Here is a 23,637-nt window from a genome sequence, read left to right on the forward strand (position 1 = left end):
TTGCAACGTACCTGTCCGTCCTTGAAAGCATGAAGAAGAGCATTGGCATCTGCAAGAGTAAGGGGAAACGAGAGTCGTGGTCCGCAGTAGGAGTCTGGAACCTCGATGTTTTCATATTCAGTTAGATATGAGTCAGCCTGGTGAGAAACAGAGGGGCTGATGGAAGCGTCAGCAACTGCAACGAGAGGGAAGAACAGGAATGAGGAAACTCCAGCAGTCTCCCATAGGGTTGTAACAGAGTGACCAGAACCAGCGAATGTTTCTGATGCCCTCCTTGCCGCAGTATTGGAGCAGCCAGCTCCTACCTTGTACAGTGGAGCAACTCCGGGTTTCCCCAGACTGACCCACGATACTAAACAAAACCAGAAACAAACACAACCAAACAAAACCAGGCAAAGCCACCGTCCCAACAACCGGCATCTCTGGTCAGGATGCAAAATACTTTGCACCGACGCTGTGGAGCAACGTGATCTCTTAGGTAACGAGAACTCAGTCTGTCACAGGCTTTCTCCTTCCCCCACAAAACAAGGAGATTCAAAAGTCGTGTGCGATCATCCAGGGACTGTCACCTGCTTACAGTTCAAGATTACACAGTTAATACCAGTTCTAAAGAGGTGCTCGTGTTGCTTTTGTTTTTTACATTAAAAAAATAGGCTAAATACCAGCAGCTCACTGAGTATTAAAAAAGCCAGCAGCCAAGCAGTGTTCCTTCACAGCTGACTGCATAGCGCTCCCTTCTGATATGAGGAGACAATGCCAGCTCTTGGGTGGCTGCCATAAAACCACTGGAAGGCAGAAAGTAAGCAAAGCCAGCTTCTTCTCATTTTCCTGAAGATGGAGAAAGCAGGAGCATTGCTAATTGCTTCAGTCCAATATTTTCTTGCATACCCTTGATATACAACTGAGTGAACAACCGATTGCACTGTTTGCTCCTTGCAGACTGTCTTTATCATCTCTTATTCTAACAGAGACACTCAGAGCCCTAAAGGACAGTGTTCTGCAGGCTGCTGTTGCAGAGCTGCTTGCGTGAGGTGATTGTTGGAAACACTTTTTGCTGGGCTGACGGTAAGGTTTTTGTAACCCTGCAACTGGAAATGAAGATACATTATTTGTTGCTGAAGGAATACCTGTGGCTGTGACTCAAAACACACAGCAGCCAAAACCTGCACGTGGCCTCATAAATTATGAGATCCATAAAGGCCAGCTTGTCTTTTACCTGCATAAAATTCATATTAAAGAAATAAGCAGATAAAAAGCAACCTTTTTATCAGCTCTGGGTTTAAAAACAGAACTGTTTCTTATCAGCTGCTCTGCTGCGAGCTGATCAGCACCCTCTGTGTGCAGCCATGCAGATGGATGCAGGCTGCAGGAAAGGACGAGGTGTGCAGGGTTTGGAGTTCCCACCAAGTCCTGGCCAGAGGCTCTCCTCTTGTGACTCCTCCAGTGTCAGCGGTCTTCTCAGCGTTTCCAGCCGCACAGGCACCTGCCCACGCCTGCTCCCCCTCCGTCCCCCCCATCCTGCTCGCAGCAGGCGACCCTTCCTTCCCCTCTGAGCACAGACCGGCCTTCCTCACCGCCTGTGCTCCCTTCGGGCAGGTGTCCAGGCTGGGAAACCCAATCTCCTTCCCCGCAGGGCACAACTCTGCAAAGCACACCCTGTTTTCTGCCTCTGGATGAAGAATCAAAAGCCAGCCGTGGTCATTAGCCTTAGAGTGCTCTTACATCTCCTCGGGCAGTCTTTCAGCTTGATTTTAAGGCTCCTTCCTGCACAGGATGTCTCATCCGGGAGCAGTCAGCACCTCTTCCAGTAATGGGTGTCCTAATGCAGCCTGGGGATTAGCGTGTGCTGGCCCCTACTTGCAGACCCCACAGGGCTGCCAGTGGCCATACTCCACATTAAACAAACACAAAAGCCCAGAGAGCACCTCCAGCTCCCAAGGAGTGCTCTGACATCCTCCAGGCACTGATGCACAAGACATAAAGTTAATGGCAGATGGACCAGGAGTCCAAGAAGAGGATGAAGATTTCCTTTGTGCCCCAAACATCTGTTCCTTCACACTGGTCCTGGTGCAGCAAGCTGCAGGCTGTGGCTTATTCCCCACTGCAAGAATCACTCTGTGCAAAAAGCTTCGGAAGGATGTCAGTGCTGTAAGGAAGGTGTGGTGGGGTGCGAAGCTGCAGAGAGCAAGACTTACTCAGTTCCTTTTCGAAGGAAGGCTCTGGGAGGTGGCCCAGGGACCCTGAGAGGCACACACAGGAGTGCCTTGGACTCCCAGTCCCATCACTTTGCCCAGAACACATTTGCAGCCTTCTCACCCTTGGTGTGCACACAAAAGAGTGAGTAAATGGGTCACCTTTTGCTGGAAAAGCACTTTTGTTCGTCTGACTGGAGATCTCTTGACTGAAAGGCTGAGTAGGTACACAGATTTTTTTGTTTTTAATGGATGGAGAGAAGTGTAGGATGGAAAACATTTTAATTCTTACTTCCTGCCAACCCTTGAGAAATAGCCTTTAATCACCAGCAGAACAAGAACAACACACAGCTACGCAATATCCCAATTGCAACTCCAACTGCACTGACATCTTAAGCAGGACGAGAGGATGAAAAGAGCTTCAGGGTATAACACAAACAATCACATCAAAAGCACCACCTTGTTAATGACACGGTGACTGCTTTCTTTCTCTGAAAAAACACATTCTGAACAAGCAGATTCCAAGATGAATAGAGGAGTCCTGAGGGGTTTATAATGTAATGAAAAACAGGGATCACAAAATCTTCAGGTAGCTTTCTCATCGTCACATACAGAGAAGAACAGGCAACCTGTGCTCTTGTAAGAATATTATTTGCTATGTTCTTGGAGAAGGCTTTTGAACAATGTGCTATCACCCTAATTTAAGCGACCAGACACCGATGAAAAAAAATAAAAAAATCAAAGAATTGTGGGTTTTAGAAAATGCTTGGGAATGGCAAAGCTAATTTGAAAGCTTTCTGCTTGTTATGTTTACACTCACAGTGGCTCCCATCTTAAGACCGTGATCCAGCAGAAATGGAAGCAGTTCATTAAGGAATCTCTCTATTTGGCACAGATTTTGCTTAAATCACTGGCGTAGGCACAAGTACTGCAAAGGTCATGCAGCGGCGCAGGCAAGCGAGAGCTTGAAGTGAGGAATGCACACGGCCAGCTGTTGGACAAACTTAACCACAAACCAGGCAACGCAAGTTCAATATGCAATTTCTCATTCAAGACGTCAGAAAAATCCTTTGTGCAGAAGACCCTGGACTGCCTCTGTATTAAACATATATCTTACACAATCTTTCTGTATCGTTTTTGGTTCTGGTATCTGTAACACAGGGTGCTTATTAGAAAGGGAGAAAAAAACAAAACAAAACAAAACAAAACAAGACCAAAATAAAGTACTTGGAGCAGATACCAAGCCTTAACAACTTCAGTCCTGACAGATGTAAATTTTAAGCAATCAAGACAAAGAGGAGCTTTACCATAAAATACATTCTTTATCATGTGTGTCAGCCTTAACCACCTATACGATTGCTAATATCTGCAAGACCAAGGAACAGGTCACCTGTGCGGTGACAGCAACGGACAGCCTATGAGGCAGGGCGCTCTGTACAGTCACGTCCTGTGCCCAAGCAAGTCACTGGAGGCACCTCAGTTGTGTTAATTCCTTCTGTCAATAGGCACGGTTAAAAACGTGGATAAATCATATCTACGATAAGCAGTTGTAAAATTCCCTTTTAATATGATAATGAAAGTAGAGATTAACACTCCTGTACCAAATCCCAGACCTAGCACTAGAATTTTCCTCCTCGCTCAGGTGACAAAGCTGAACTGAGGTCACCATCAGCATACAGAAGTAGATGAAGTGAGCAGTGTTTTATTTTCTTTAAATTTTCCACTTCCTTCCCAGGAAGTTAAATGACTTTTTGCAGAATAAGGCGATAATGGAAAAAAAAAATAATCAAAGGAAGGACAACTGTATCATCTGTCTTGGCTTTGCAGCAAGGCTCAAATACAATTTCTTTCTCTGCAGAGCACAGAGAGGCACTCTAAAGTATTTAAGAGAGAAAGACTACAATTTCTAATGGTTGTCATTAGAACACTGAACCACTTACGGTTTTGGTGATGGTATTAGCCTGCTATCAAAGTGTCTTGTGCAAATTTTAATTGGTGTATTCTGTGGCTGGACCAGATGAAGAAGAAAGTATATTCTCTTGTAATTGAATAGGAAGGGGGCAGCCTCCTTTTTAATAGGGCTGAGATTAGATCTTTTCTCAATTTGTTCAGGAAGTCGGTGTTCCTTTTCTGGCTTTAGGGAGTCACTTTCAATCTGTCGTTCTGTCAAGCTTGACTTAAAAGTAAGTTTTGTCCAAGCATCCCCAAACACTTCAGAAATTAAAGGTTAGTAACCATCTCAGTTAAAGCTCAGATAAACATTTATCCCCAGCAGTTTAATTTTATTTCATTTTTAATCATTCACATACTGGTACATTTTGTAGCAAAATCTGGAATAAATTAAGTTTAAAAGTGGTCCAAAACTACTTTAGGAAAAAAAAAAATAAAGAAAAAGGAAGAACAAAACCACCTCTTTGTTTGATTACACCTCCCCTAAACCAACTAGTCACACTTTTTCTGCATAGTCATGTCTCATAGTCTAAGAAAAACATGCATAGAAAACTGTGCAAATTGGACAGTAGGACTACCACGAGAACAGCTCAGTGGCAGTGACATGTAAGAAAGCACTCTGAGCACCTCTGAGTGTTCTTATAAAGGACAACGGGGATCCATTCCCATCTGACATCTTGACTCATTGCACAGATATTGAGTGGAGTCAATACTTAACAGGACCAAATTCTTAGAGCAATATTTGGGAAAGCAAATCTCATCCCAGCATGTGCCACAGGCTGTAAACATTACATAGAAAATTCACTTCTCTCACATAAGGTTTTCAAACAGAATCTTCATTTTACTTTGACTTTTATCCTTACCTGCATCAGGATCAGCATAGCGCTCCAGCATAAATGTGAAAAAGCTGGCTAGCTGAATAAGGAAAAGAAAAGAACAAACACATACTGATCAGTTCAGGGGATCCAACAAGCATTAACATTCTCTTTCCTTAGTCATATATTAGCAGTTTTCCATGCAGAGGGATCTGTGACACTACTGTATGTTCCCATAGCATCACCTCTACAGCAGCAGGTTGACATTATTTGAAGACATAGAAAATTCCAGGACTACATCAATGTTGCTGATTTTTTGGGGTGTAATTCATCTTGCCCATCATCCAGAATATTTGCCTAGTCTTCCTTTACAGTCAATAGAAACAAACAGCCACTATTCACCCAACTCACTTTAGACTGATGCGAGGTTGAACACAAAGCCTTAGAAGCTCCTAATACCCAGTACTGACCCTGAAAGGAAGCCTGGGCTGATGTGCTGAGATATTGATATCTCTGTTTCTCTGTTGCACATGTCTTGCCTTGCTGACTCATTTCAGATCACCCACAGCGCAACGACATGCAGTCCCTGGCTAACAGAGCCATCCTACAGGAACTTCTAACCTAGATGTGGTTGTATGGGCAGAATGGTGTCCTGCTGCTTATGTAGTTTTATATACATACACACACACACACACGACTTAACTAGTTCATGTGTGAGGCAGGGAAGTGGTTTTACTATTCAGGACACAGCTTTGTAGGGAGAAACAGTCTCGTATCCATTTTGTTTGTGCTCTGGGAATAACACAGCTGCTTGTACAGGAAGAACTGAAGATTACAAACCTGTGCTTGATCTTGCTCATCAGCATATTCGATTGACTGAAAGATAGTCAGAGAATAGCGGCGACTGATCTCTAGCCGGGCCCTTGTAGAGCGGTACCATTTCTGGATGAGAACAGCAGCTTTAATTGCTGTCAAAAGAGAAGGCAATGGATCAGTGCAATCGTCAATGAAAACATGCATTACCTTTGCAGAACTTTGCAGACAGATGACAAATTCAGTCCATTGTGCACAGTCAGCATTAAGATGGAGGTCTGTAAAAATAAGACTGAAAAAATGTTTTTTTATAATGAATACATGATGCATCGATTGTTTCTGTCTTGAGGGACAGATCCCAAACTGGCTGACTTGCTCAAGTCTATATTATTAGAAACCTTCCCCATTTCTTTGTCCTGAAGATAGTACGCATCTAAGAAGTCTGCCATGTTCAGCTGATGGGCAGTATGTGGGTTTAGAGAAGGTGAGGAAAGAAAGAAGATCAATTTTGCCTAATAAAGAAATGTATTTCTTTACCAAGCTGCAGTAAAAAGCTTCAGACTTTGCAAGCTGTAACATGACCTTCGTGTAATGACAAAGTTTGTAAGAACCTCACTTAATAGAAAGTTTTTGCCTGCCCAGCTATATCAGCAAGCCAGCAAAATAAAAAACTTGGGATAAAATGTTTACAAACAGTATTGTGCACATATATTGATGTACAAAGTATCGTTTACAAACAGCCTTTGCCTCCAGCCCTGCAGCTTATACCTCTTTTCAAGGAGCTTCAGGGCTACTCACCCTTAACAGCTCAGCATAAGACACACACACAAAAAGTCTTTATGTTTCTGATCTTGGGGGAACAAGTCAAAGCAGCTGCAGGACGATGCTATCGAAGGAACAAGGACCAAAGGAATACATTGATCTGAGCTCCTGATGCTGGCAGGAACCACTGCTCATTTCTGAGCAGACATGATCAGGAGAAACAGGGGAAGAAAACCAAGATGTTCTCCAGAACTCCAGGGTTTGATACAACCATCGCTGCACAGCACTGCAACTTCGTGAAAGAGAAAGAAGAGGAAACTAAAAACAACACTTACATCCTAACACTAATACGCTGGTATTTTACTAAAATTGCTAAAATGAACAGCTGATACTAAAACCAAACCAAAGCAATGAATAATAGCCAACAATCCAGAGTAGTGCTTTTTTTTTTTTTTTCCCCCTGCAAAACAGCAAAGAAAAGCTCTGCACTAGAGGAACAACAGTTTACACTTGTCAATTATTTCAGCTGATCGCACATACCAGGGATGATAAGACTAGGATGAGTGGCACCCTCTGAATGGGAATGATTCTTTTTCTTAAACTGACAGCTATACAAGTGAAGAATAACCTCTGTGGAGATGTGACTCTATTAATATGTATAACACTATAGAATTTTTAAAATAAAAATCTTTACAGGTGCCATAATAGCATGTTGTTTGCTTATTTTACCATTAACAACTATGTGGCACAGTTAAATTGCTAAAGTTTTCTAGTGCAGACAAGGCCGAAATCAGCAAGGACTCCCACCCTACAGACATCTTATCCCTCCTAGAAAAATCCTCCTGATTTCCTCTCATTTTTTAAATTGTACTTACTACAGCATTGTTATTCTCAGGACTAAAACGGAACATGATTTTCACACTAGGCTAAACTGCATCTGCAAAATAAATCACCAGTTGCAGAAGATCTCTACACCACCAAGTATCCATTAAATTTATGTTATTAATGCATTAGAAGGATGTACAGCCTCAGACTGCAGATATAATGATGGTTTTGCATAATTTGACTACTGCTGAAGAGCAAAAGGACTACCACCCAGCAATGGGAGAGGGCAAGTCATTATGAAACAAACACACAGAGTTATAAGCCAGCTTTGTGATAGCAGAGCCTGGCTCCACACCAACATGTAGCGTTGGTTGTAGGCTGAGAAAGGAGTTCAGTTCCTCATGGCCTCTCTGAGTTTTTGCACCCTCAGAAATATTCCCAAGTAACCTGTTTCTGTGGTCTTACAAGGCATGTATGTGCATGGCATGCAAAACCGAAAAGGTAGGACCCCATCCTTCCTTTATGGATGGGTCTAGGACTCCAGCCCAACAGTGCCTTCCTTTTCAACCAGTGCTGTTTGGTGTAATAATCTAAGACAATGCATGGCGCCATGTACCACAGCTCCCAGCAGACCTGTAAATGTTTTAACATCAAACCTTGAAAAAGAATACAAAGGGTCAGAACAAGGGTCTCTGAGACAACCCCGTGCCCCTCTTGCCTGTGCAAAGTCCAGGTGTGCTGCGTTGAAAAGCAGGGGGCCAATACATCAATTTTTAAATTGAATGTTTATTCATGTATTATGGGGACTTCCCACCAACAGCCTCAACGGCTATCAGGAAGAATTTCAGGCCAGACTTACATGGCAGAAGGTCCATTTGGGGATTCATTGTAGTAGCTCTATTTCATTGCATTTGTTTCATTATCAGGGTCCCCCAGCAGCAGGGAAATGGGAGCAGTTTACCCAGGAACCCCATGTTGTGAAAAGCCACAAAAAGCCCCCCTCAATCCCATACCCTATATGCTTTGTCAGTGCCAGAGTGAGCGAGCATGTGCCTGAAATTTAACTTCTGTTCTGTATCAATCTTTTCCAACCCAATGCATAGATGCTACAGGTGCTCTGCAGTTGCCTCCTGACCTCAGCCAGCATCTGAAAACTATGCACTCCTTTAAATAAAGAAAATCTGGGGGGGGGGAAATTTTCTCTGAGCAAACATTTGACAACAGGACTAGGGGGAAATATTATCACGTAATCCTCTTCCAGTGGTACGGAGAGAACACCTCTGACGTGGAGATGATGGGAGCGCTCACCTTTTTCTGACTTGCTTTCAGCTCTGTCATCTATGGAAGCGTTGCACCCCATGTCTGTGACGATGTGCTCCATTGCCTGGTTTTAACGACCGCTGGTAGGAAGCATGTGTCTCTCGCTGTTAGCGTTACGTGCATCGCTCATGTTGGTCCTTCAGCCACGAGGAGGGCTCCTATGCTCCTCTTGTCACTGCCAAGAGAAGGGGAGGGAAGGAGAGGAAAAAAAAAGGGCTTGACAACACAGAATGTAAAGTACCTACAGCTCATCACTAACGACTTCACAGCACATCCCATAAAAACCGAACTAATAAACCATTTTTTTTAAACCATTTTTTTTTTCCCAGATCCGATCACCATCAACTTGCACTCAAGACAGATGAACTCAGAGATGAATACAGTTTGCTCCCAACATGTTAGTTGAAATGTTAATGTGCACTGGTGATTTCTTAGTCCGAAGCATAGTTATTTAAAGCCTCACTACTACAGACAAGTAACTAGACAGGCGTGTTGCTTTTTATTCTTGCGATTTGAAAATTGGAGCTGCGGAATATTAAGGACTGGAAATTACATCTGATGTTACTACAAACAAGCAAAAAAAAAAAACCAACAACATAAAAAAGAACAAACCCCAGCGCTCCTAACACTCTACTGATTTGATAAGGTACCTTAGCATCCCATTTATCCCCTTATCCCTCAGTGTCCTAATGCTGTTTATCAGTTTGTTTACAGAGAGAAGAAAGTTTTCTCATAGATTCCAGATGAACAGAAATCCCCACCACAGATTTATACACAATAAAATGATAACCACCAACCACTTTACAAGGAGAAACAGTGGCATAGCAAATTGCTTCATAATCAGATTTCATTTAAATAAAACATCAAATTTTCTGTTGCATCTCTACAGAAACATTCTAAAAAGACCTCTGATTTCAATAAATAAACTACATTTTGTGATGTCTGCCACCTTCTAAGTCAATATTTACTTCAGGAAAGAAGAACTTCAGGTTTTGCGGTTTATGGACTCTGCTTTTCTTCCCTCTGAAGGAAAACTGAAATCCAAAAAGTGCTGTTGTATTAATTTTGAGCCAAGCAATGATTTTGACAGCACCAAATACAGCACTGATACTGCCAATGGCTCAACTTTTCTCTCCAGACCATTGCTACTGCCCTGAATACCACCTCCTCACATGCCCCCTTCAGAGAAAGAGGAGTCTTCACTAGACCATCTCACACCAGCCAGTCACGATTTGAGCTGCGATCTGAAGACCAAGACCAAACCAGAGCTTACGATTTCAGCCTTGCTCCAGCAAGATCACCTGCGCTCAGGGGCAGGGCAGCGCGTCCTGAGCAACCGGGGAACGTGAGCCCCAAACAGAACCACCAGTGCCCTGCTGACCCAGGCAAGCGAGGCCACCTGAAGGACCATGGCACCCTACTTGCAAACACTTGGGCTTCTCTCCCAGTCGTCCCCACTCTTCCCTCCTCCTGCCTCTAAATTCTTTGACTTCCAGCATCATTTTGAGTGAAGGATTAATGAAGAGAGACAGGAACAGAAATTTTACGCTATAGCAGTAAATGAAGCCATGCACTCAAAGCTTGGGGAATCATCATCTTCGGTCCCAAATGTCTGTATCCTAAAGTGGACATAGCCACTGTTCAACCTACTGCCTTGTTTCCTGATGGCTTCTCAGGTGGCTACAGAGCTGTCCTGGCAGCCAGCCCACATCTCCAGACCCCAGCACAGCCTCACCTGTTGAAGCCTCCAGCACAGCCTCCACCCGGGCTCAGTGAATTCACTTTCTGCTCTTCTGGTCAGACTAAAGGACCATGAACAATCGGAACAACCCACTGCGGAAAGAGCCAGTGTCTCCTCCAGGCAAAAGCTCCTCTTTGCTCCTAACCAAGCATCTCCAGAGGAAGAAGTCCCCCTTCTTTTCCCTCAGGTACATCAGTTCAAGGTAGCTCCTGCTCTGTGCCAAACCCTGCCTTCCTGGGCAAATGTATTAAAATACCAGGCAAAGACCACAAAGGCCTTCCATGGGTAAGAAGGTTGAAAAACAAGTGTTTAAAATGTTAGAGTGATATCTATGAAAATATTTGCAATGCAATGCAGTGGTGGCTGGTGAACAATCATCTGCCATTACAAAATTCCCCAAGTGTTTCCAGGTGAAATGGAAAGCTGGGCTTTATCTCAAGGTATCAGAAAAGGCTTCAGTGACAGAAGGTAGCTGGATAAGAATTTGGGCCATAATGCTGTGTTAGCATTCTGGATACTGTATAATTCACCTTTAAGAGAGTCTGTCGTGTTCACTAAAGAGCAGAGAATAATTCAGTACCTACAAGCCAGTGATCCATCCCATTTCTAGATATAACTCCAAGAAATTGCTACATTTCCCTCAGTTCAGCAAAAAGGCAAATTTGTGATCGGACAGGCAATGAATACATGGCCCATCCACTGAAGCAGAATAAAATGTTGCTCCAACCACGCCAACAGACATGCAGCAGGCTAGGCAGGAGGGGTACATCCTGCTCTTCTTCGGGGTGGGAGCCACTGAAGGCTGAGCTGCAGCAAGCATTCAGAAACCTGGCTGTCAGATCCTGAGCTGCCAAGAGCCTGATTTACGGAGACGACGAACCGGCAGCATTTGATACGGATGTAATAGGTGCTGCCCCAAATCAATCATGCCTTCAGCTTATCAGTCACGTAAAGACCAGGCTGCCTCAAAAATAATGGAAATCTCGTAAAGATTTATAGCTGACTTTTAATGAAATCAGGCTGCAGGTCCTTTGGGCAGAGAGCTGTCCCTTCAAGCCTAGTGCATCTTTTAAATTTGGATAAGCCACACTACTATAGACAAGTGTGAGCTAGGTCTAGGTCAAGCCTGTGGATATAGAAGGCATATGAATGAGAGGCACTAGGCTTTAACTTCTGACTCTTTATTCCATTTATTTCTTACCTTTGATAAACAAAGAACAAAAGGTTCCTCCTTTTATTTTGATTTGGATGAAACTTCCATAGCTATGCTACATGCCCTGCAAGTTGTTTCCATAGCTATCTCCAGCGACGTGCCTCCTTACCCTACTGTCTGTTTCTCATCCATACTTGTTAACAGGCAGTTATCATCTGCTCCCATAACATGCATTACAAGGTACATATGGGTGCAGAGGTGGTGAGATAGGGACAGTTTTCCCCATAAAGATCAGGTGGATGGATGGATGCTTCCAGTGCCAGGGGCTTTGTTTTGATGTCTTCTCGCTACGAACGTTTTAATTTTCTGTGACTCACAGGCTTCACACTCTCATTAGAAATGAGAACTGCAGAGTACTGAGAAATATAAAAGATGGGTTTATGATGGATTTTCTTCTGTGCATTGCTGAAGGAATGAAGGAGGAAAGAGCAAAATAACCTAGAAAAGAGAACCCCAGGCACAAAATCACAACCTCCAGGTCAGTACCGTTAGAGGGATAGCTCTTCAGAACTGCTTTACTGCCAGAGCTGGGATTGCCAAGGTGAAGGATCTAGAAATTATTTAGATTCATTAGCTGAAAGACTCACTCTGCAGAAAGTGGGATGAAGCCACCACAGTCAACTAATGCAGTGAAAAAGAACCTGGCTGTGGACCACCAGAGCAGTCATTTTGTAAATCAGCACTGAGTTTGGCCAACCAAGGGGTGACACAGTAAGATCAAACATTGGCAAAACAGTATGTGTTTAGCTCTCTGTTATTTTACATCCATGGGAAAAACTGACATTCCTATTAGGTGAGAGAAAGAAAGGAGAAAGGCTTTTTGTTTCAACATATTTGTTTCGAACACATAGCAGAAAAAAAAATCTTCAGCCTGCTCAGAGAAGCAAAGCTAAGCTCTCTACAGAGCTGCTGGAATCACTTCTGGCAATGGCTGTTGATAGATCTTAATGTTTGGGCCAGGAATCAATACAGAATGGATGCAGCAACACTGGAAAAACAGCAAAGCCTCACTGAAAGAGAACAGGATGAAGACATACCAGCTCCTTAAGGTGGACTCATATTCCTGAGCCCAAAAATGCACTGCAAAAGTAAGTAAAAGCAAGATCCACAAGGTGTGAACATGCAGAGATTGTTCAAACAATCACTCAGTTCAGGAACTGCATGCAAGTCCAAAGAGAATCTGCAGGAAAATGATGGGAGAAAGTCAGTTCATCTGTCAGTAATCTAAAGTCAGTAATCTACAATCAAAAGGGTGATACATTTACACAAAACATTTGCAGGTTTTGTGTAGAAAATAAACAAAGCAAGCAGCCTCATAGTTTTGCACAGAAAGACTGGGGGAGGGGGGGCGTTAAGCAAATACAAGCACAAAAATAGGGTGTAGATCACCTTTAAATATAAAAGAAGCTACCATTTCTCTTTTCAGAAACATTAAATGCCTCTAGATGAAGAATCTTATAGGAAGCAAGGAGAAAACTCAAAATCCCAATGCAAAATTATTTCTATTGAATGAAGACCCAAAAGGAGCATAAAATTCAACAACAGTTGTAGTTTATTATCCTAGAGGAAGTGGGAAATCTGAATGACGACTGTCGGGCAGATAATGAGCAGGAGTTTGATGACATCCCATGACATCCATTCTCCTTACTTGAAAGGGGAAATAGGCTAAAAAGCAAAGCTCCAGAATAAATGTGTTGAAATTTGAGCCAATTTACAAATGAAAGTCATGCTTCAGATGAAATTTATATTGGTTTTAATGAAGTTTAAGTTAAGCATCAGAACAAGGTTCCAGATTATCATCATTTTTTTTCCCTAAAGCAAAAACTACATGAAATATGGTAGCCTCAGAGCTACTTGATCTCATCAATACTCAGAAGTTCTGGATAACTGATTCAGTCCAGGTCAAACTTCATAGTTTGCAGCACACTGCTTTTTCTCAGGGCAGAATTATAAATAGTACCACACAGCTCTGTCACTCACTGCATAGACATAGGATGTAGGCAATTTGCTCCTTAAAAGTGAGCTAAGAAAAAAGATATATACCTGACGCAAAGAATTTACCTGTTTTTTATTTCTTCTTCAGCAGTACAGAGATTTTTTTCCACGAGTACCCTTAGAAGCTTCCTTTTAAAGACAAAGCCGTCCCTTTTTGGAACCAGAACTGCATAATGAGGGTGCAGCTCAGCAGAACAGGTACTCCAGTTCTCCCAGGGGCTCTGAAGCTGGCAACGCACTGGCTTCCCACCTGTTTATTCAGCTTCACGAGGGGAAATTTCTTGAGCCCTGCTCCTCAGAAGCAGTCAGGGGAAAATGCCATTTTCATCGTCCAGCCCGATGTGAAAGCTGATGGCTGCAGCCCTCTGGCTGCGCTGTTTGTGTGCTGTTGGAGACCTGTTTTGTCACCGTGCCTCCCGAATCTCAGGCAGAGACAGGGATGGGCTGAAGTTATTGGCTTCACATCTCAAGTCACATGGCCTCTCTCAAGAGGAATGGCCTTTCCGCCGCGATGAGGCAATGATTTGCATTTTAGCAGATCTAGTACAACACAGGGGAAAAAAAAAAAAAAAAAAAAAAAGACGTACCGACCGTCTGGGTATTTGGTTACCTGATGTGACTGGCATGATTATGAAAGCTCCTAAGGAAAGAAATGCTGCCAGCTGAAGCTGCCATGAGGCACTGTGTCCATACATTAGTGATTTGGGTGCTCTCCATGCACACGTTTTCCCCATAAGGTTGTGACTGGGGTTCGGGGGTCTCAGTTCATGACTCAGCTTGTCCGTTCCCTTTGCAGAAAAGGGATGGGATAGGCCGAGAAGTTTAGTGAGCGTGGCTGCCCTGTGCGGTCAGGAAGCCGTGCTGCTGCGTGATTTGAAATCAAACTCTGATCCCTGGCCAAAGGGCCCACACCTCTGACCTGCCTCCTTGCCTCGCTGAGTGTGGGCTCTCAGTCCCTTCATGGGTGCCCACAAAGGGCAGAGCCACCAAGTCCAAGTGCTGGTGGAAGAATATGCCACTTCTTGCACGAGCAGCATGGGGACACCGCAAATTTGAACACATACACTGCCAAACAACTCAAAAGTATTAGGTATCAGCAGACATACGTATTGTGGTACCACCAGTATACTCCTGGGCGGTACACTCCTCGGCATCAGTTGCCCTAAACGCCACCCTTACCCTCGGTGTGCAGTGATAAGCAGAGCACAGCAGCCACTCCTGTGGGCTTACCACAAGGGTGCTGGGTCCAAAAAGGAACACGGGTTACAATGCACGCGGTGGTGGGAGGAAGCGCCAAAAGGATGGGGATCACAGTGCCTCTTCCTCTGCAGCCTCTCCCTGTGATGGAGTTCCACGAGGCCAGGTCCTGCTCCCCCAGGGAAATAGGTGGGATGGGGGGCAAAACATTTGTGAGAACAGAGACCATCAGATCAAGATCTTCACTGCTTGCCCCAAAGGCCTAACAATGCTATAACATGAGATTTTCAGGAAATTTTTGCCATCGGTCTGGTGGCAGTTCTGAAGACATCAACTAGCACTGTGAAGGCACCTGGACAGAGGGATGAAATCATCTTGTGGGACAGACAGAGGCGTTCCCTCGCTGTGAGGGAATGGACACATTTTTTAACATGTAAAAGATATTAAAACTGCCAAACCAGCAAAGTCGAAGGCACCACGTGAATGCACCAGTTTGACTGACTGAGCTAGTCTTTGAGGTTCTGGAGTCCCAGACACAAGCTTCCACTTTCAAAGCTATTCCGTTTCTGTGAAGTGAGACAGCAAAGAAAATACGTACCAGGCTCCATAATTCTGCATGACCCAGAAGCGCGTTGATGTTTGCTTTTCTGGCAGGATGCACTTGCCTTGATCAGAGTTACAGTAGCTAATCATTTATGTATGATCACGCTGTTCTGCCAAAATGCATGCAAGCAAAAATACATCATAACCTCTTTCCTCTGCACTCTGGGGATACATGTCATTTACAAAACATTTACTGTATCTGATAAATTCATCTATACTGGCATTTAGCAAGATTTCTGCTAACGAGAGGCTATGAGGTTTGTTCCAGTAGCCAAGAAATCCATCAGAAAATGCTTCATCCAAGATGAGTGGGAGAGGAATCAAACCTTTAGCTGTTAGATTCTGTAGGACAAAGTCTCTCCTGCGTGTTTTCTCTTGGTATTCATGGAATTTGCTCGTCCCCTGTCTCAGTGGTCTGATGTGACCGAGCCACCTGATAAAGAGTCAGTCTTGCTGGACTGAGGCACCTCTCCAGTTACGTACGGGGATCACAGTAACGTGCAACTTGAGGAAACACAAACAAATGTGCCTTCCAAATTAGCCTTTCCCGTTCAAGTCCAAGGACGAAGGCTGGAGCTAACAAGACCATCCTCCGTTCTACACGGGGCAAAGCGAACGCACCAGTCCCACCAACACGTCACACACATGCTGAGCTTTTTTGCTCAGCAGCCACGTATTACGCGCACATTTAAGATGCTGAAGAGGATTTTGGCAAGCATCAACAGCTGCAACAGACAGCAGGCAACAACACACTGATAATACTTTGTTGAGCAGTCTAGCACAGGAAAAAAATAAAGTAACGTTGCTAGTGCAGAAAGCGGGAGACCCCTTTACAAGCAGTCCTTGAAGTAACTGCATGCGTTCTGTTTTCCAAACGCTTTGGAAATCAACCTCCTGGGCCAGCCTCCATGCACGCAATCCACATGCATAATTCAAGATCTGCTTCAGGCTTCTTTCTCTGAGGCACCCACTACAAAGCGATGCAGCCAGTATGTTTCAAAAAGACTGGAAGAAGAAGATAGTTGGAGTGAACGTGCTCCTTCTGCGCTGTTGTTCCTGTTAAGCTCAGGAAAGTATTTTTATGTGATCCAACAAGGTATTTTAAAGTACTGGCCAGGGGACAAGTCCCTGACTGAGAGATCTGGACACGTGGACGCAAACAGAAGGAAAGAAGGAACAGAAGAGATAAAGGAGAAACAAATATACTGAATAATTTTATCTGGCTTTTCCATATTAACCTGTGTCTTAGTGAGATGACAGAAATCTGTTCTCACAATTCAGCCCCAGGAGGTTAATTTGGGTGAACAGGAAAATACATCCCCCCTGCAATGTACATTTCTGAGGTGCAAAGATAACAGATATAAGACACCAAAATTATCATCCTTGGCAAAAAGCACACAAAACCAGAAACATGGGCTAAGAAATGCAACTGTAGGGCCTCCAAACTGCTGAAGGGCAAGAAACTAGACAGGAACATTATGAAAGCACCAGGATACCCTCTGTAAAAATGAGAACAAAATAATAATAATAATGAACAAACACACACACACACACAAAAAAACAACACATTTTTTCCCCCAATTGTTAGCTGAAGGCAAATTATTCTGGAAAGCAATGCCCAATGGCATAATTTCAACAACTTTATTCCTCCACAAACTAGTCTCAGCCTCCCCTTGGAGCCTATAGAGATTACAGCTGTCTACACCACTCAGATTTCACTAAAAAAAATAAAATAAATGGGCATAAATGGGAAAAATAAACGGGCATAAGAATTGCCTAATGAAAGCTGGATCTGCATGTTGCTAGTCTGGTGCACACTGCACAGACAGCGCAAAACCTACGTCCTGAAGCCTCAAGCTTACCAGGCTTTGGGCCCCTCGAGGTTAAGTCAGGCTCTCCAGGTCAGGAGGGCCCACGGAGCTGTTGGACTCACACACTAATGACTGCTACGTAAAAGGGTTTTATTTTATGTGTTGCTTGTTTGTTTGTTTTAAGACTGGGGCCTACCAGCTGGTAAGTGCAGCCATCGCATACATGGTAGATGGTCAGAAAAGTCTAGAAATATCATGTTCTTCACCTCTGTTTTCATGTTACTGCTGTGAAACTGCTTCTACTGACAAAAAAAGGCAAAAAAAAGGCATAATTTTGCAACCATATATAACCTGCTGCTTCAGCAAAACATTAATAATTTCAAGAGTCATGGAAACTATGATATTTAGCTACAAACAATACATTGTTTTGCTTACAGGCACCACATGCTTCTGAAAATTAATGTATTGACCTTGCATATGCCAAATAATAATTTCTCATTGCAATTTTTAACCACTGTCCTGTAAACATGGAAAAGAAGCCTTCATTTGTACCTCTACAAGTCACTCACTCCCTCTGGCACGTGAGGATTTGGTATGGCGAGGACTGCGGTAATTGGAGTGGCGCAAAACCCCAGGTAAAACATAACAGATGTTACGTTTAAGGCAATCACTGAATTCGGTGTGGTGTGACAAATGCCAAGGAAGCCCTGGAATGCATGAATACCTGCCTGACTGGACCCTCAGGGGCCGCTGTGCCGCCCTGCACCCTGACAAAACGCCATCTCCTGCAGCAGGTCTATCAGCAAGCCACAACCCAAGCAACCTTGGACATCCCTGGGTGTGTGGGTGGGTTTAAGCGAATGGCATGAGCAGCTCCAACAGCTCCCCTTTAGCAGAAACAAGCACTTAGGCCTTCTTGTGCTGCATCAACACGTAATATATATATATTTCCCCTAAAAAAAAAAAATGGTTGCAAAGGAGCGTCATGCACAATCCCCACAGAGTGAGCCGCACAGCAAGGAGTGCTCGCGTGGCACTGCTGCGTTACAGGGGGGAGGAGAGCAGGGGCTGGACAGGGAGGCATGAGGCACTCCTGAGGCAGGGCTGGGGTGCTGGTCCCACCTCAGCCCCTCTGCCTGGTTTGTAAAGAAAAAGCCTCGATGTTCTCCAGCTGGGTTTTTGAGGGCAAACGGCCTCGTTTTCAGGACGCTCGTTAGTATGTACCACGCTGCATCTGAGGGGATAAATCATACTTTGGTGGATCCGTCGGGCACCACGCAACAGCTTCAAGGGCATTACCGCCGCTGACAAACTTCAGATTCTGCCTTCCCTCTCAGTACGCTATTTAAAACGCTGTCTTCTGCAGCAAGAGATTCATCTACACCTTCCTCCCCCACCGAAAAGCGAGCTGAAGCACCCCGCAGCAAGCAGCGGAGCACTTTCCCGTGACTGATTTACAAGGAGTCCACGCAGCCAGGCTCCCCAGGAGCAGCGGGGGTGTTCGTGCATCTCTCACCGAGCTCAGTCCGCCTTTGCCACCGTTTGGCCGACCTGCGGGGCACCGAAATGCACCGTGCCAGCTTGATACGATTTTATGCCCTCTGCTCTCTGCTGATCTGCAAGGAGAGGGCAGCCCAGCAAACCAAAGGAGCAGCGGGATGCACGGGGAGGCCTGCCAGCCTTTTGCCGAGGGGGTGAGATGGCAGCGATGCTGTGACTGCACAGGCTGAAAGCAAAATGTCCCGCAGGCGTGCACGGGGAGGGAGTGCTCTCAGTGCCCAAGGCATGCAGCGTGAGGCAGTGTCAGGCTCGTTACCTGCGTCCCTCGGCCGCACACCCTGGGCTTGCCCACAGGCGAAGAGAAAACCTCACCGGGGGTTCCCTCACGGCGTGAGAGCCATTAAAAGCGATTTACCCCCTTCGCTGCGGCTCTGTAGCTATCTGAAGACCAGAAAACGCGTTGTGATTAAATTGTGTTAATCAAATTTTTAATTAACTGGCAATTAAACACATAAAACTGGAAAAAAAATATTAAAAAAACGGCGGCGGCTGCGCCGCACTGCGCCGCGCCGCCCTCCCTCACAAGCCGCCCAACGGCCCCGCCTGTCGCCGCCCGGGCGGGAAGAGGGGGGGCGGGGAAGGAGGCGCGCGTATGCCTCGATGATAGGAGGAGCGCCGGGGGATGTGTTTACGTGGCGGTTCCATAGTGTAGTGGTTATCACGTCTGCTTTACACGCAGAAGGTCCTGGGTTCGAGCCCCAGTGGAACCAGCGGCGTTCACTTTTCTTCCCTGTGCCCCACACTCAACATTATCGTTACCTTGACGGCAATGAATGCCGGTTTGTTCTTTTTTGTTCTCTGTGAAAATGGGCAATCGGGTAAGCCCGTCTAAAACGAGCAAGCCCTGCGTGGGGTGGAGAAGCGGTGCATGGAGAGGGGAGCAGGAAGGCCACTCAATCAGGAGAGCCTGTCCCCACAGGACACACGGACACACAGGACACACGTCTCCTCTCAGCAAGAGAAGGGCATGGGCTCATTGAGAGACAGCCCTACAGCTGCCGCAGGCCCTGTGCAATAGCACATTTTTGTAAGAGTCCAAACAATTTTAGACAGTGTAGCTGCAGGACTTGCTCCTCACCCCCCCAAAAACAACAACAACAACAAAACGCAGAGAAAGCCAGCGAGATGTGGTTTCTCCTCGCTGCTGCCCCCTGGGGCACCAAAGCTCCCTCCACCCGTCTGCCTGGCAGGGCAGGAGTTGCAGGTTTTACATCTGCTGGCTGAGCCTGCCGTAGTGCCCCGGAGCCATTTTGTGGTCCCCGCTGACACCCATGCAGCGGCCTGCCTCCCTGTGCGCGGTTAACTCTCTGCGTGCACTCCCCAGTACTGAGACTGGCGTCGCTTTTAATAACTGGGAGCTGATTAACTCAGAATCATATAATCATTTAGGTTGGAAAAGACCCTTTAGATTACCAAGTCCAACCGTCACCTAACTCTACCAAGTCCACCACTAAACCCTGTTGCTTAGTGCCACGTCCACCTGTCTCTTAAGCACCTCTGGGGACAAGGGCTCCACCACTTCCCTGCGCAGCCCCTTCCAATGCTTGACCACTGTGAGGAAATTCTTCCTCATACCCAGCCTAAACCTCCCCTGGCACAACTCGAGGCCATTTCCTTGTGCCCTATCACTTGTCACCTGAGAAAAGGGACTGACACCCTCCTCGCTGCAACCTCCTTTCTGGTGGTTGTAGAGAGTGATGGGGTCTCCCCTCAGCCTCCTCTTATCCAGACTAAACAGCGCAGTTCCCTCATTTGCTCCTCATACCTTGTTTTCTCACCCTGCGTCACAGCAACTTAACTGCATGCCATCTCATTTTGCACATATAAGCTTTTAGAAAATGGTAACCCCTGGGTGCCTCCTTGGGGCCTGGGGAAAAGATGTCTGTGCAGGAGCAAGAGGATCCCTTTGCTCCAGCACACTGAAGTGAGCAGACCCCAGCTGGAGATGAGCCTTCCATGCTAAGTCCTGCTTCAAGGATAAAACGCCTGTCATGGCAGGGTTGTTTGCAGGTCCAAATATGAGTCAGCCACACCTAGACTTCTCCAATATAGTGTATGCAAGACTTCAGTGAAGGTATGTCCCGTCTAATTGGGGTGGTGATCCCATGATGCTCACCCTGCTAATGACAGTCCCAGTGTCACAGGGGACTGCACCAGATCCTGCTGGCCAGCACCAAGTAACTAGCTGCATCTGTTTTGTTGCATTGAGGAGAAAGGTTTTTTTGTTGTTTTGTTTTGTTTGTTGTTGTTGTTGTTGTTTCTTTTCGTTTGTTTGTTTGTTTTTCTCCAGAAGAGGACTTAAGCTACTATTTTATTTCAAGAGACAGATCTTCAGCGTGTGTAGACCACCATTGCTCCATCCATCAAGGGAATACAGCTCCTGAAGCTTTGACTCAAGCTCCAAAACCATTGGCAGTTTCACTCTCTCAGCACATGTGTATCCTGCTTCTGAGCGATGCCTGTCGTTCACACGTACACGTATAAATTTGTATTTTGTACATTCCCTAACTGTGCTAAGACCCAAGTGCTCCAGTCACACATTAGCACTACGAAATCGTGTGGCGCCTGTGCTTGGATTCCAGACATACGAACTCGTGCATGTTGCTCTCATTTCACTGTCTGGCACTCTGACTTTGGGAGGAACACAAAATCACCGTGTGGAGCTGTGCTTCCCTTGCATACAGGCACCTTCATCTCCTGCCTCTCCCCCGAGGACACTGCTGCAGGTGCAGTCCAGTGCCAGGAAGGCTCTGCACCTGCTGGTGCCTTTGGAGAGCTCCTGGAGACACTGCTCTGCTGTGCCCAGAAGCAGATTAATTTCTCATTAAAACAAAGCTTCTAGCAGAAAGTGCAAGTCTGCATTAAGAAGCTGGCATGGGGCTCCTCAAATGGTGTGGAGCTGTGGTTGCATTTGTTAACCAATGGCCTCCAGCCATCCATGCTGTTTAATTTTTAGCAAGCTCCTGGTAAAATTGTGGTGCAGGCCAACTAGCCACTCTCTGGATAGTGCCTCCACCCATCTGGGGAGGGATGCAGTCCAGGAAACATCTCCAGTCACTGAGTCAAAAAATCTCTGCTCTGCTTGATTCCCCCTTCTGCCTGGGCTTCACACCATTATGTGCCCCTGGAAATGCAAGCCATACTCACAGCTTTGTGCAATAAAAACATCCTGATGGTGCAGGGTGGTCTTTGTGTTATTTCCAACAGTCTGAGGGAAGAAAGCAGGAAAAAATATCCAAGGGCCATAAAAACGTACAAAATCTCTTAGGGTCAACAGGACATAAGCTAGACCTGGAAAAGCTGTGTCGAAAGGGTGGACCTGACTGTTTTACTTAGAAGCGTGGATGTAATGAGATTGTCCTACTCTGGGCTCTTTGTACCAGGCACAATTATGTTCTATAATCATAACCAATGCCAGGCTAATTTTATTTTATTTTTTTAAATAAATAAATGGCGAATATAGCTTTTTGTGGTGCTGTATTGTGCACTGGCTTTAAAATGTTTTCTGTCTTTGATACCTGGAAATATTTGCCTGGATGCTAGGAATGAACTACGTGATTCATTTAGCAATGCTGTCTGCAGTGGCAGCATGGTTTTGCCATTTACAGTTATTAAAATGAAGCACTATCAACAGCAATAGACACAGAGGGTCTGGAGTACAGAGACTTCAGTTTTAAGTCTCTCTGACTCTTCATGTGAAACAATTTCATATTTTGTAATGCCACAGACATATTTTTGTACAAAGGGTGCCTTTTTTTTTTTCTGTGGGGAAGGAATTTTATAACCGGGGATCTGCCAGCTTTGAGGACATCCCTTTGAATGAAATGCTCTTTGATAATAACTGTGCTATTTCTGAACACCATCCCTGAGCTATTGTATTTCTCACACAAAACTAAGACCTATGGCAGGACCTTTTGATGGCTCCTGCTGTCCTGTGAGGGGTGCTGTGATTGAGTGTGAGGCCTCTGAGCAAAAAATCAGGAGCTGCCCGGTCCTGAGGAAAATGATCCCCTTTCTGGTGCCCGGCCGTGAGCTGTCTGCTTGCTTGCCCCGCTGTGCCCCATCACATGTGGTGCTCTACAGCGTGGGGTAGCAGCAAGGAGTGGGATGCTTCAGGACTGACCTGCTAAAAGAGGTTTATTTATGGGAGGTTGCACAACAGGAGGATGCAGAAGGGAACATGAGGAAGACGGGGGCAGCCATGTATCAGCCCACCGAGGTAGATGTGAAGGTGGGACCAGGTCCATCTCTGCAACTGATGGAGGTGGAGGGCTGAGAAGACATCAAGAGGAGGACTGGCCTTCTTTGGGATGGGTGACCTTAAAAAGGGTGTAATCAACACTGAATGTAGATAACTGCAGGCCTCAGCTCATCTCTGCTGTGTGTCTATGGATGCATTGACATGCCCTGGTGTTTGGGGCCCAAAGCAGTGACCCCCACTTGGCAGGAGGCTCAACCTCTCCATGCCACACACCCTGCTGAGGCTGGGGTGCATCGGGACTAGGGACGCAGCCCCTGTCCCACCACGGCAGAGGAATGCTGGGTCTGACATCCCATGGACAGGACTTTCATGGTTTGTAGGCATCCAAAGGTAGGTGAGATGAATCCTGCCACAGGGAACTCTTTCCAAAAAATCAGCATCTTTTTTTTTTCCACGTTTTTTGAATGGCCGTAGACCAGAAGACTGAACACAGACCAAGCTTAACGCTCCCGCAGCCCACGTGAGTTATGCAGTGATAACCTACTCCCTGCGCATGCAGTCGGGCATCTTTTGAAACAGAGGAAACTGCTTCTGAAGCAATCGCTCTCAAAGGCCCCCTTTAAAAATTCACCACTAATT

General features: G+C 45.5%; 1 protein-coding gene across 2 annotated transcripts in view; it reads right to left on the reverse strand.

The window, feature by feature from the left end:
* PPEF1 (protein phosphatase with EF-hand domain 1) overlaps positions 1–19,345 on the reverse strand; it is a 36,362-nt gene extending 17,017 nt beyond the window's left edge. The window contains exons 1-5 of one of the 2 annotated variants that reach the window (XM_083850674.1): positions 19,054–19,345; positions 8,666–8,852; positions 5,798–5,925; positions 5,006–5,057; positions 12–175 (exon numbers count right to left, since the gene is read on the reverse strand). In XM_083850674.1, the coding sequence (XP_083706800.1) occupies positions 12–175; positions 5,006–5,057; positions 5,798–5,925; positions 8,666–8,738 (417 nt within the window). In that variant the 5' untranslated portion in view covers positions 8,739–8,852; positions 19,054–19,345. Of the gene's footprint in view, positions 1–11; positions 176–5,005; positions 5,058–5,797; positions 5,926–8,665; positions 8,853–13,692; positions 13,833–19,053 lie in introns of those variants that run through there. The other variant, XM_083850675.1, reaches the window with a different exon arrangement.
* Positions 19,346–23,637: the final 4,292 nt, after the last annotated feature.

The sequence above is a fragment of the Anser anser genome, assembly GCF_964211835.1.
Source record: "Anser anser genome assembly, chromosome: 1".
In the NCBI taxonomy this organism is placed as follows: Eukaryota; Metazoa; Chordata; class Aves; order Anseriformes; family Anatidae; genus Anser; species Anser anser.